General features: G+C 33.9%; 1 protein-coding gene across 1 annotated transcript; it reads left to right on the top strand.

Moving 5' to 3' along the window:
- The first annotated feature begins 4,780 nt into the window (after positions 1 to 4,780).
- LOC130443979 (toll-like receptor Tollo) lies at positions 4,781 to 13,927 on the top strand. The gene is made up of 2 exons (XM_056778917.1): positions 4,781 to 8,150; positions 12,865 to 13,927. Exons 1-2 carry the CDS (start codon positions 4,879 to 4,881, stop codon positions 13,556 to 13,558), a joined length of 3,966 nt encoding a protein of 1,321 aa, XP_056634895.1. The 5' UTR covers positions 4,781 to 4,878; the 3' UTR covers positions 13,559 to 13,927.
- Positions 13,928 to 14,339: the final 412 nt, after the last annotated feature.

Raw genomic sequence — 14,339 nt, 5'->3', positions numbered from 1 at the left:
TATGTGTACTGACAAATTAGGTAACAATAGATGGCGATACAAATATGAAACTGAAAGTCATTAAAACTGTTTAAACTGTTAGTTTAATGAAAATATTTAATAGTCTGAAATTAACGTCGCTGATATTTAAAAAAAACGTAATATGTTATAGATAAGAATTTTTGATCCTCATTTCTTTGGTATATAGACAATACTTGGACGTAGTCGAATAATTAGCCGGCTAAAAACAATATTCTTCGTTATTATAAAGTTCCAGAGAATTTAATTTGCGTCCAAACATTTGCAAAATAAGAAAAATGATAACTCGTCACAAGTTTTCTTATTTTTGGGCTAAAAACTTTCCATTTCCATTCCATTCCATTTTTCTGCTGCCTGTATTTCGCTTTTCTAAGACCATCTTATGTATCGTATTTACTTACTTCTTATTTATTTCGAGGTTTCTTATTGCCTTCTTTTTCCATTACAGCTTTCATCATGTTTATATTATGATAGCTTTTCGATACTTGTTCTTCAAGCTACATCAGGTACAAACTGTTCAAAATCTTTATTTCCAACAAACAGTTGGAAATGTTAATTTTATAGAAATATCTTCTAGAAAAATAGTTATTTTCCACGTCGTCAATTTCCTTGTAGTCATTTTATTATGAAGATTTGATTTTGGGCGGCTTGTTTGTGGTCAATTTTGTGCCTCTCTTAGGTGGTTTTAATTCTTTGGTCTATGATATTCAGTAGGTTTATTCCTCTATAATTCTGGCACGGTTTTTGGTTCTCTTCTTTTTATCTTTCGGTGTCTTCAAGCTCGGGCTATTTCCATGACAATTTGGTCCTCAACTCTTTTGGTTTTATGATATTTAGGAGTTCTCGATCCTTATTCAGCTGTCTGGGTACCACCTAATTATTATTATGTGCAGTCTATGGGATTTTGAATTCTTCAATAGCACCACATATCATTCAATATAAAGACAGTAATAAAAATTGTGCTAAATAACGCCTTTTCTTGTAATCAACTGGTCAACGCGTCTCGGCATCTCACAAATCAAGTTATCGATAACATATTGTCCCACTCTTCTTAAACGGCAGCAGTCAGGTTACAGGGCGTTCTCTCGATTGGATATTGCTCTGCCAATGTTCAATAGGATTCAAGTCTGATGAATTTGTTGGCCAATTCCTTCCTCTAGGATGTTTTGTACCAATTCCGTGCGATGTGATCTGGCATCATCATCTTGAATTTGAGTCATATTCATTGCGCAAGGGCTCAATGACAATAAGACAGGGATCCACCTTGATTGGGAACAAAAATTTAGTCGTTCCTGTCTACCTTGGCCTCTCCACACCCTCTCCCGTTGACTATCACTATGGAAACTTTACGCCATTGTTGTAAAACCTAAACTCTGAGCTCTTGAATCCATTCTTGCCCTTAGTTTCAATGAATGTAATCTCTTTCTGGTACTTTCGGAATGTGACTTCGAAAGTTGTTGGGAAGAATGTTCCAGCTTATTTTTTGGCAATACTACAGTTTTGAATGAAATCGCTGTACATAAATTCTATAAATAAGTTGCATAACAGAAACACCGACCATCTGTTTCCTTTTTAAAGTAATCCAGTCCTGTCCTAATTATGGATCTATGAATTTTAGTTATGGGATTGTGAAATAGTTGGCATCAAAACTTTTGCTTTAATCTATTCCGCGTGTGATTTGTATCAAAAGTCTTTTATAAATATTAAAAAATTTGATACTAGTACAATGCGCGGGTTTTGATGAGAGAAAACAAACTGTTTTTATGTTGGGTGTTGCAAACAACAAGATTTTGTATCAATTTTCATATAAATAAATTTCCATTCTATCGCTACAGATCATTTAACAGTGTTTATTAATTTTTAAGTAAATTTTGTGCTCGAAAAATTTCGTTTTGGTGCAATTTATTAAACATGACGATAAGTGATAATTTATAGGTATTATAAATAATAAGAAAAAAATACAGGAAAATATAAAAATATTTGCGATTCCAACTATCAATCTCTCAATAACAATCGGTTTTTTGGAACTGTATTTTCACCATTTTCCGCGTTTTGACTCATTCTTTGACTAATTTTTTCACTCGTTTTGTATGTATGTAGCTGACTTCTCGGCTTCGATTTTCTCTTTGGAATTTGGTTTTCCTGGAGCTTAACTTGCTGTTTGAAATTCGTCCAATCACCAATACCAAGCGTACTATTAATCAATTCCACTTTGTCATAAGTGTTTTTCTATCAACTGTTAAAGGAACGGTTTTTCGGCCTTGATGCGGCTTTTCCAAATTTTCCATTATCACATTTAATATTCACAATAGATTTTCCACTTAAGAATAAGTTAAGAATACCCAACTTGGACCTCATTCCTCAAGGTAGTGTCCTGGGACCGCTGCTTTACCTCATCTTCACGGCGGATCTAACAACCAACAATGATGTACTAGCAGCTACGTTTGCAGATGACTCTGATATATTAGGAACCCACAGATATCCTATAATTACATCAAATTCATAACAGTTCCATCTCAACCAAACAGAAAAATGGCTGAGGAAATGTTGCTTTGAACCAAACGAATCGAAATCAGTCCAGGTAACCAATCAAGCCCTACCACAACGTGATAATGTAAAATATCTTGGCACCTAGACAAGTGATTCATCTGGAGGAAACACATATTCCTATTTATCTTTAATAAACAAAGTACTGATCTATAAAGCAATCCTCAAGCCCATACCGACTTACGAAGTCCCATTATGGATATCAGCAGCCAAATCCAATATTGAAATTCTGGAACGATTCCAATTGAAGGTCCTACGAATTATCGTAGATGCTCCATGGTTTGTGGCAAACTTTGTCATAACTCGTCACCTTCTTGTGCCAACGATTATCCATAAGTTATAAAAATAGGTTAAGCTTCGACCTAAACAGACTGGTATCTAACTTAAAGGTAAAACCAACAGTTTAGCGTAAACAAAAAAAAAAAATCTTATTCCATACTACCTAATCAGTAGGTTTTAACGAATGTTAGTTTTTTTCCTAAATTTGTTCATAATAATTTGAAATTTATACGAATTGTTATTGCTGTTGATTGCGACAATAATGGTATGGAAAATGTGGTAGGTTATTTGCATGATAGTATCAAAAAATATGGCAAATGTATCAATATATAATAAGGGTCGTTTTTTATTACAGTTCCCCCAAAAATAACCAGAAAACTGAGCAAAAACATAAATGGATAGAAGAAGCAAAAAAGAAAGCAGACTAAGATTTAACTGCTAAACGAAAAAAGGGTAAAAAAAGAAGTTTCAGTGTAACAAAATATCTGAAGCAGGGAGACCAAATTTATCTCTGGGTAATTTAAACAAACGTTTTTTTGTAGCCCCCTGGAAAATAGCATATGTAAAGTGGAAGAGTCTTATGTAGCTTTTGCTGATCAAAGCCTTGCTCATGAAAAAACCAAAAATAAAAGAAAGAGAAAAAATGATAATTTTATACTTTCGGTTAGGTTAGGTTAGTTTGGATTAGGTTATGTTAGGTTAGGTTAGATTAGGGGGGGTGTGCTAAAAATTCAGAACTTTTGTACATTTGATTACAATAAATAATTTTAAGAATATTTTTGTTAATATAATTTTAATGATTAGTTATGATTATATGTGAGAAAAGGTCAATTTTAAGAGAAATTGTTATTACTTTTAATTGTAAAATCATGATAAATCAACATTTTTGTATAATTTCTGTTTCAATTTATTCGTTTTTTTTTGTAGATTGCGAAAAAAAATAAAACAACTTTATTTGATTATTTGGAAAAAAGTTATCAACAATTATACGAAATTAAGGGCATTTTCATGAGCATTTAAAGCCCTGAAACCAAAATAAGTTTAAATTTAATGTATTCCCTTAATTTTTTTCGTAAATCTGCCATAAAAACGAAGATTAACAGAAAAATTCGTCGAAATCGGATGATTTTTCGATTTTCTATAGCCAAAAAATGCGAAACCGCGAAAGTATAAAATTACGGAAAAAATAAACCATGGAAAACACTTGTGGAAGAAAATGTTCAAAAAGAAGGAACAGATGAATAATTTGAACTCTACATAATACAAAATTTTATTCTTGTAAGACCAATTTTGAACCAAAGGTGTCTAAATGACATTTTTATGAAAAAATGCAACATTTAAATGAAAATAATCGAAATGTATTAAAAACTTAAGTAAACTATACGTTCCAAAGTCAGGTGAAAATACTAAACGAAATGTAGTGCACAGATTTTACAATAATCAACTAACTTTGACTTATAATATCTCCAAATGAAAATAATGGCACTTGGACCCTTTCGGTTCTTACTCCTTCAATTCTAAAGTGATAAAATCCGTAAACTGTGTATTTACTAAATCGTTAAAGACAAAAAAACATCGATTAATCAACAGGGTGTCATGAGTTATGCTGTTGAAAAGTTCTCTAGCAGCGCAATTTCTGTCAGTCAAATAATAAACACAAATGTTATTTCTTACTTTGAAAACATGCAGTACCCAAGTGCCAATTAAAAATAATTACTAGGTGGGAACCTATTCGCAATTTGCACATTGTAAAATTTTGTAAACTCCACGTGACTTTATCCATTCACAACGCAGCATAACAGCGGGAATAGAAAGAAGGGGTAAAAGTAGGTGGAGTTGAGATTTCCTACACTCCGACAGTAGTAGGCAACAGTTCTTGAAACATCTGAACTTCAGTTCAGTCGAGACTGTTCAGTAGAACGGACGCTTAGTTCGTAGTTTTATAATCTCACGCGCGATTGTAAATGTCTGTGATGATTTAACTAAAGGACCTTATTTATATTAATGAACTGTTGAACGTAAATTTTCGTAACAATGTATTGGTTAATATTCGGTGGTTTTTTAGTGACCGTGTTTGGAAAAAGTTTTAATAACATTGACGTTCCACCGAGAGGTTGTGAATGGCAGATGCAACTAATTGATTTGAATGTAAGTGAAGAAGAACCAGTGCTCTACTGTCAAATTAGGACTATAAATAGTGTCGAACTCGTAATTAGAAATTTGACACAAGCGGACTCAGATCGAGTATCAGTATTAATGTTAGAATGTAACGATGTGCTATTTTTTGAAAGTTCTTTAGAAACAGCTCGACAAGGTAGTTTTTTATCGTCTTTAAAACATTTGAAAGATTTAAGAATGGAAAACTGCAAAATTCGAAATATTCCAGCCGGAGCTTTTTCTCAACTCAGACACCTGAGGAAATTATCTCTCAGATCGCATAATTCAGAATGGTCAGCTATGAATTTAGAATTACATCCCGATAGCTTCAGAGGATTAGCAGACGTAAGACGATTAGATTTAGCCGATAATAATATTTGGAGCATACCTCAAGAATTGTTTTGTCCTTTGTTTAATTTGAATCATTTGAATTTGACGAGAAATAAACTACAAAACGCATCGGCTTTAGGATTTTCCGATTGGGGAAGTGGACCATTAGCTCCAGGTACAGCTTGTGCTAGTAATTTAGAAGTTTTGGATTTATCCAACAACGATATAATATCCTTGTTAGATAACGGATTTTCGGCCTTAAGATCCTTGGAAGAACTTCATTTGGAAAACAACGCGATTTCGACTTTGGGAGAACGTGCATTTGTCGGTTTAACTTCGTTAAACTCCTTAAATTTATCAAGTAACTGTCTCGTTGGTTTACCACCTGAATTATTCCAAAGCACTAGAGAGTTGAGGCATCTCTATTTACACAACAACTCCCTTAGTGTCTTAGCTCCGGGACTTTTAGAAGGATTAGATCAACTTCAAGTTTTGGATTTATCTTTTAACGAATTGACGAGTCATTGGGTGAAAAGAGATACTTTCTTGGGATTGGTTAGATTAGTAGTACTCAATCTAGCTAATAATCAGTTGACTAAAATCGATTCTATGTTATTTAGAGATTTATACACGTTACAAATTTTAAATTTGGAATATAATAAAATAAGTACGATAGCAGAAGGTGTGTTTGCGGAATTAAAAAATTTACACGCTCTAATATTGACACATAATAATTTGGTACGTATCGAAAGTTACCACTTTTCTGGAATGTACGCTCTAAATCAACTACTGTTAGATTCCAACGAAATAGAATATATACACCCCAGAGCATTCGAAAACGTGACGAATTTACAAGATTTGATCCTGAACGGAAATATTTTAGGTACAGTGCCGCCCGGTATCGGACAATTACGATTCTTAAGAACTTTAGATTTGGGTAAAAACCATATCAAATCCGTGACTAATGGTTCGTTCGAAGGTCTAGAAATGTTGTACGGTTTAAGGTTAGTCGACAATCATATTGTGAATATTTCGAGAGACGCTTTTTCTACTTTACCGTCTTTGCAAGTGTTGAATTTAGCTTCGAATAAAATCAAATTTGTAGAACAAAGTGCGTTTTCCAGTAATCCGACGTTGAAAGCGATACGGTTAGATTCCAACGAACTTACCGATATTAGTGGTGTATTTACGAATTTAAAAACTCTCGTTTGGTTGAACGTTTCATCGAATAAATTGTTATGGTTCGATTTCAGTCATTTACCTGTCAGTCTCGAATGGTTAGATATGCACGATAACCAAGTACCCGAATTAGCGAATTACTACGACGTCAGAAATAATTTGAAAATAAAAATGTTGGACGCCAGTTATAATTTAATAACGGAAATAAAAGAAAATTCAGTACCCGACAGTGTAGAAACTCTATTTTTAAACAACAACAAGATAACGACAGTGCATGCTAACACGTTCAACAATAAGAAAGATTTAGAAAAAGTGGTTTTGTACGGAAACGAAATAAAGTTTCTCGATTTGGCAGCGCTAAGTTTGAGTCCGGTAACTAATGAAAAAGATTTACCGCAATTTTATATCGGAGACAACCCTTTTTATTGCGATTGTAAGATGGAATGGCTCTTGAGAATTAATCATTTGAGTAACTTGAGACAATACCCTCAAGTGCTTGATTTAGATGCGGTCACGTGTGAATTAGCCCATTCGAGAGGCGCGCCTCCACAACCTCTATTATCTTTAAAGCCTTCGAACTTTTTATGCCCTTACGAGGCCCACTGTTTCCCGGTTTGTCACTGTTGCGATTTCGACGCTTGTGATTGTGAAATGACGTGTCCGGATCGTTGTACTTGCTATCACGATCATACTTGGAGTTCGAACGTGGTGGATTGTAGTAACGCCGATTACACCAACGTTCCCGAGAAGATTCCTATGGACGCTACTGAAATTTATCTAGACGGTAATGATCTAGGCGAGTTGGGTAGTCACGTTTTCATCGGAAAGAAAAAACTCGAAGTTTTGTTTTTGAATAACAGCAACGTTAAAGCTTTACACAATAGAACTTTTAACGGAGCCAACTCTTTGAAAATTCTTCACATGGAAAATAATAAATTGGAAGAGTTGCGCGGCTTCGAATTCGATCAATTAGAAAATATTAACGAACTCTATTTAGATCACAACGAAATAAGTTACGTTAATAATAATACATTTAAAAAAATGCGTAAACTGGAAGTGTTGAAATTAGACGAAAATAAAATCGTTAATTTCGTCCCGTGGACTGAAGTAGAAACGGTTTCGCATCCTCGTGTTACCCTCGACGGCAACAAGTGGTCTTGCGATTGCAATACCCTGAATCGTCTCGTAGCCTGGATTCGAGAGACAGGTGGAAATCCCGCTAAAATGTACTGTGCCGATTTAGACAATTCCGAGACTGTCGCCGATGTTATTCATCGTTGCGAGTATATGGACAACGCTATCGCAACTTCGGTAATTCAACGAGATGTTTTGAAAAGTCATCAGTTATTCGGAGGCGGTAGTTACGTACCGCTTTTGGCGACTACTCTAGTGGCGGTGATTATCGTGTGTTTATTGGTAGCCATCATGTTCGTTTTTCGGCAGGAAGTTAAATTGTGGGCGCATTCTAAGTACGGGGTGAGAATTTTCCAAGACGTCAACAGTGAACGTGACGGCGATGACGACAGCGACAGACTCTACGATTGCTACATGGTGTACAGTCACAAAGACGAAGATCTCGCGTCTAGGGTGATTGCGCCCGAACTGGAACAACTAGGCCATACGTTATGTCTACATTACAGGTAACTTTTTAAAATTTTATATTTTAGTTATTTTCAACAATCTCGTCAACTAATTTTAGGTTTATTTTCTTTCTTGAATATGTTATTCATAGTTTTTCCGGGGTTTTCGTTTTATTTTATAGTCAATTTTTGCTTTTTGAATAGCTAAGTTACATAGCTCTATCAAGAAAAACATATTAAAAGGTCTAAGAAGTGAAAAATTGGAAAAATTATTATTATGTGGTTTTAACGAATTTTATTAACCATATATTTTTGAAGACAGTCCATACATTATTTACAACTGTTTTGAATAGTCAAAATAAAATTTGATGGATCGCTAGATTTCACATTATATTAATAATATACCTAGTGATACTCATCTTGGTCTTGCAGGAAATTCTAGATCAAGACCAGCTGTAGGTGTGCAAGACCAAGACTTTTGCAATACCATGGGGTGGTCTTTTTCGAGGGTCGAATTATAAAGGAAAAATATTTTTTGAAAATTGATGAATGAGAGCATCATCCTGGCCTGGGCTTTTCATACAAAATTCACAAAAAAATCTTGAAAACTATAATTTATAACAAATTTATTATTAATAATAATTAATTTTTCTTTATTATTTGTGAAAACTGATGGTTTCATATAATTATCAAATAGTTGTTTATACCTTTAAAATATGGTAAAGAGTCCAACAATCATCCTTGTCGTGTTCTATCAGAAGTTTTGGTTTTAGAGCTTCCGGATTACAACTTTTTATCAAATTGTAACATTGAGTACTTTAATATTTGTTTTCTCTTCGTTATAGAGACCGAATATGATTGAAATAATTCGAGTTTACTTCAAACCTGACTTATAATCCTGCAAACACTATAATTATGATTTTTCGCCACTACCCTACAATTTTTAATTGAACGTCTTTAAAAAAATAATATTTTTACAGATTCATATATATTTATAACAACAACGCTTATTTCTTGATCATATAACTTGCGAAGAAGGTTATTCTTTAAATTTTCTTCAAGAAATTGCCTCCTGTGGATACGTTATCAAACAAGTGCAGGATTTGCAAGAATTTTAATTCAATAACAAGACTGAGACTGGACTCTGAAAGACCGTGACTTCATACTATATTCTTGATTTCTTAATCTTTTATTTACTTTGAATTACTTAAAAAACTGGTTATTCTTGAAATTTCTTCGAAAAATTGCCTCCTGTAGAAACGTTCCAGAGAAGTGCAGGACTTGCAAGAATCTTAATTCAATAACAAGACTGGACTCTGCAAGACCGTGACCTCACACTACATTCCTGTCTTCTTAATCATTTATTGCCTTTGAATTACTTACAAACTGGTTATTCCTGAATTTTCTTTGAAAAATTGCCTCTTGTAAAAACGTTCCAGAGAAGTGCAGGACTTGCAAGAATCTTAATTCAATAACAAGACTGGACTCTGCAAGACCGTGACCTCACACTACATTCCTGTCTTCTTAATCATTTATTGCCTTTGAATTACTTACAAACTGGTTATTCCTGAATTTTCTTTGAAAAATTGCCTCTTGTAAAAACGTTCCAGAGAAGTGCAGGACTTGTAAGAATCTTAATGCAATAACAAAACTGGACTCTGTAAGACCGTGACCTCACACTACATTCCTGTCTTCTTAATCATTTATTGCCTTTGAATTACTTACAAACTGGTTATTCCTGAATTTTCTTTGAAAAATTGCCTCTTGTAAAAACGTTCCAGAGAAGTGCAGGACTTGCAAGAATCTTAATTCAATAACAAGACTGGACTCTGCAAGACCGTGACCTCACACTACATTCCTGTCTTCTTAATCATTTATTGCCTTTGAATTACTTACAAACTGGTTATTCCTGAATTTTCTTTGAAAAATTGCCTCTTGTAAAAACGTTCCAGAGAAGTGCAGGACTTGCAAGAATCTTAATTCAATAACAAGACTGGACTCTGCAAGACCGTGACCTCACACTACATTCCTGTCTTCTTAATCATTTATTGCCTTTGAATTACTTACAAACTGGTTATTCCTGAATTTTCTTTGAAAAATTGCCTCTTGTAAAAACGTTCCAGAGAAGTGCAGGACTTGTAAGAATCTTAATGCAATAACAAAACTGGACTCTGTAAGACCGTGACCTCACACTACATTCTTGTCTTCTTAATCATTTATTCACCATGATTACTTACTAAACTGGCTATTTTGGAAAATTTTCTTTTAAAAATTGCCTCTTGTGGAAATTTTACCAAAAAAGTGTATGACCAACACTGGACTCTGCAATACCGTGACCTCACACTACATTCCTGTCTTCTCAATTATCTATTGACTTTGAATTACTTGCAAAACTGTTTATTTTTGAATTTTTTCTTCAAAAAGTAGCCTCTTTTAGAAATTTTACCAAAATAGTGTAAGACCAACACTAGACCCAGCTAAACTATGACATTATTTAACACCAAAACGACACATGGAAGCCCAAGACTAACCTTAATAACATTATAAAAAAATCTCATATTTCTAATATTATCATTAATTTCATTTTATGCTTCATTTACTTTTACGAAATGTTTGAATCATTGATACTTGATTGTTTCCCCAACTAATACATTTCCTTTAACAAACGTAAGGAAGCATTTGTTATCTTATTGTAGAGTTTGATGACAAACAGAGGTTTATCTACTTGTTAATCGTTTTAGTAGTCGTAATCTCAAAATATGGCGACTTTATGAATAAATAATCAATTGGTTTAACGTACTTCGCTTTTATATAATCATGTAATTGCTTTTGACGTTTTATATACTATTAATGTTACATTAAACTCTTTTATACTCTAAAAACAGTCTCTCGAGATTGTCAGATCAGGATAAGCAACTTTTCGCTCATACATTTTTCCCTTTATTGCTTCAAAAGGCTTTTAACAGTATTGAATAATTATTATTATCGAGTTCAGAAATTATCGTATTGTAGAAATTCTATAAATACTCAAGATATTAAATAATGAACTTAAATTGTACAAAGTAATAAATCAGACGTTTTAGCTATCCACTGTAGTATATAAAAAGTGTGGTTCAAGCACAACTACATACTTCATTCGACTCTCTAAAGTAATGGTTTCAAATATTGACCTAAAATACTGAATTTGTGCGAAAAACTCTTATTTTTGTATTGATAATAGAAAGAAATTATTATTTGTTAAAATACTAAGTCATATTTTGTTCTGTAGTGATTTTATTTTCCTTGTTCCACTAATGTTATTCACTTCAATTGCAACCCAACGATAGCTTTTCAAAATTATTTTTGATTAAATCCATGAAATCTTTGCACAGAATCAACAATTTTCGTTTCAGATTTCAAATTTTACATATAATCTTTGTTATGGAGAGACCATAACAAATATTTTTTGAGTTTGTGTATCCCACCGCATTTATTCAATACATACGAGTTTATAAGACTGCACACGAACAGGGATTAATAATATTTAAACCCCACGATTTAAATATGAATCACGACCATTTTATCGGTTGTTGTTAGCACCGGCACCAGGTATTGACGAAAGGACACAAGTTTGGTATTGAACTCCGAGATTTGACCCAGTTCAGTAGACTATTATCGAACAATGGACCTACGAGGCTTGTTCAAAAATTCTACTAAAATTCCAGCCATTTTAGACGTATAGTTTTTGTTCATCGACCTTTTTTAACAAGTAATATTAGCAGAAGGATTTTAAGCATTTATAATAAATAATTTGCAGTAAATGGAAGTGCGTTTCCATCTGGACATTAAATCACCCACCGTATTCACCAGATGTGACACCCAACGATTTTTTTTTTGTTTTCTAATCTCAAAGTTTCACTTAGTTGAGAAAAATTTCCATCAGAATAGGAACAACACTCGCGTGATTGCTCTTATTAACTCTGATCAAAATTATAACTATAAAATTGATTTGTTAAACTGGGTTAAAGCACTAGCTACTTTGAAATATGTGTATTTTGGTCATAATTCAAGGTTGAATTTTTTGACTGTACTTTGGACAACACTTTATAAAGAGAAGAATGAGAACCACAGAAATAAAAATACTGCGAACCATCAAGGAAGTTACCCTCAGGGACCGAATAAGGAGTGATGACATAAGAGAAGAATTGAGTGTACAGGATGTGATGAGATGGATCAGGGCACAAAAAAGATTCTGGTGGGATCACGTAGAAATAATGCCAGAAGACAGATGGGCAAAACTCAAAGACCGAACACACGCAGACTTGTAGGCAGACCACCAAAGAGGTGGTACCAGAGCTGGAGTTCAGTTTCTCAGGAAGATTCAGGAAGAGGGCCAAACGTAGAGGATTGAATAGGACCTGGTGCTATTGAAAGAGGACGAAGAAGACACCACTTTTGTTTCAGTCAATGAAATATTCTAACAATAGAATAAGTATGTGGAGTTTTGGACTTTTTCAAAACAATATCAGATTCAGGAAACACCAAACTATGTGGTAATTTCCAATTAAAATTAACTGTAGACTCTAAATCAGATATAGATGATTTTATGCTATGTTATGAATTTATAACTCTAAAATCTTTTTTGCCTCTTGAGATTGACAAACACATCAATCGAAAATAAAATAATATTTGATTAGCAGTTGAAATTGACTCGTCATACATACATATATTTATTTTCACATTTCGCATATTTTATACATTCAACGATATGTAATAAATTTCTGTTTTGTTACAGAGATCTACATCTAATGGGTGGCGCGTCCTACCTCGCCGATGCTATGGTTGGAGCGGCCGACGCTTCTAAAAGAGTAGTACTGGTAGTATCCCCATTACTTATCTGCAACGAATGGTCTCGTCCTGAATTTCGAGCTGCTCTTCAAGCTGCACTCAGGACAACGTATCGACAAAAACTAATTTGTATACTGAACGGCGATCCTTTGGAACCGATGGATCCCGAATTGAGAGCTTTGCTAAGAGCTTGCACAGTTACCAGATGGGGAGAAAGACGATTCTGGGAGAAACTAAGGTACGCAATGCCTGATGTAATTCACGGTTCGACTGCTAGAAGAAATAAGAAGCCTCCAGAGATTAGGTGTAAACCTCCCACGCGCTACACTCCCGCCCCCACAGCACACGATTCTTGGTGTAAATACCAGCCGATGCCGGGGGTGCACGCGGTAGCTTTAACACCAACCCCAACACAAAGTACGTACGTGTCTGGAGAATCTGCGCGTAGTACTGAAGATGAAGCGGGGTCTAGTTCTAGTAGTCAACATTATGGTTCTGAACAATTGAATCATAGTTACGTGTCAATTGATGGGCGACCTCCGCAGTACAGTCAGTACCCGCCTTCGAGGAACGAAGTACCGCATCATGTTTATTCCACCATCCCAGATGCTCCGCCCCCTACTAGAACGTATTTCGTTTAAATCGGGGGCATAGATAATTTTTCAATTATTAGGCCAGTCGGTTGAGGATTCAAATTTATTATTTATACAGACAATTATACAGGGTGTCCCATGACAAGATAAAACTATTTGTATATGGCAAAATACTTATAGTAAAAACATGAAAATTTCTACCTTTTAGTTTTCGGATACGATTTTTTCAACTAAAATGTTTTCAAAAATGGCCGAATTCCGATTCTACCGGAAGTCGACTGTTATTTTAAATGAAACGCCCTATATGTTAGTACATTTTTGAAATTTACGTAAAATTTTAGTATACTTTTGTCTAAAAACTTTTTTCGAAAAATGCATACTTTTTGAGTTTTTTTTGTAAAAAATATGACCGCTGCAGACCCTTATAAATTTATTTTTTACGTGAATACCTTTAAAGATATGAAAATAGTTTCTATTCAATTGCTTTTAGCAATTTTAAACGTATTTGAATCTATGTTGCAAATTTTTTCATTTTATACAGAGTGTATACAAAGAGTGTACAAAGTTTAAATTCATAAATATCAAATTTCTTTTTTTTTTTTTTAATAGAACCACCCGGTTTTTTCTATTTTAATACATTCAAGGGTAAATAATGAGACAAATTCGTGTGTACTATACCTAAACCTTACCGTTATCCAAATATTAAATGTTTTCTGTAAATTTTTAGAGGTGAAGGTGTGGTCTAAATTTTATAATAACGGCAAGGTTTAGGTAAAGGAAAGTGTACATGAATTTGCCTATTTCTTACCTCTGAATGCATTAAAATGGT

This window comes from Diorhabda sublineata, chromosome 5, assembly GCF_026230105.1.
Source record: "Diorhabda sublineata isolate icDioSubl1.1 chromosome 5, icDioSubl1.1, whole genome shotgun sequence".
Taxonomy (NCBI): Eukaryota; Metazoa; Arthropoda; class Insecta; order Coleoptera; family Chrysomelidae; genus Diorhabda; species Diorhabda sublineata.
This window is presented reverse-complemented; position numbering and strand designations above follow the sequence as displayed.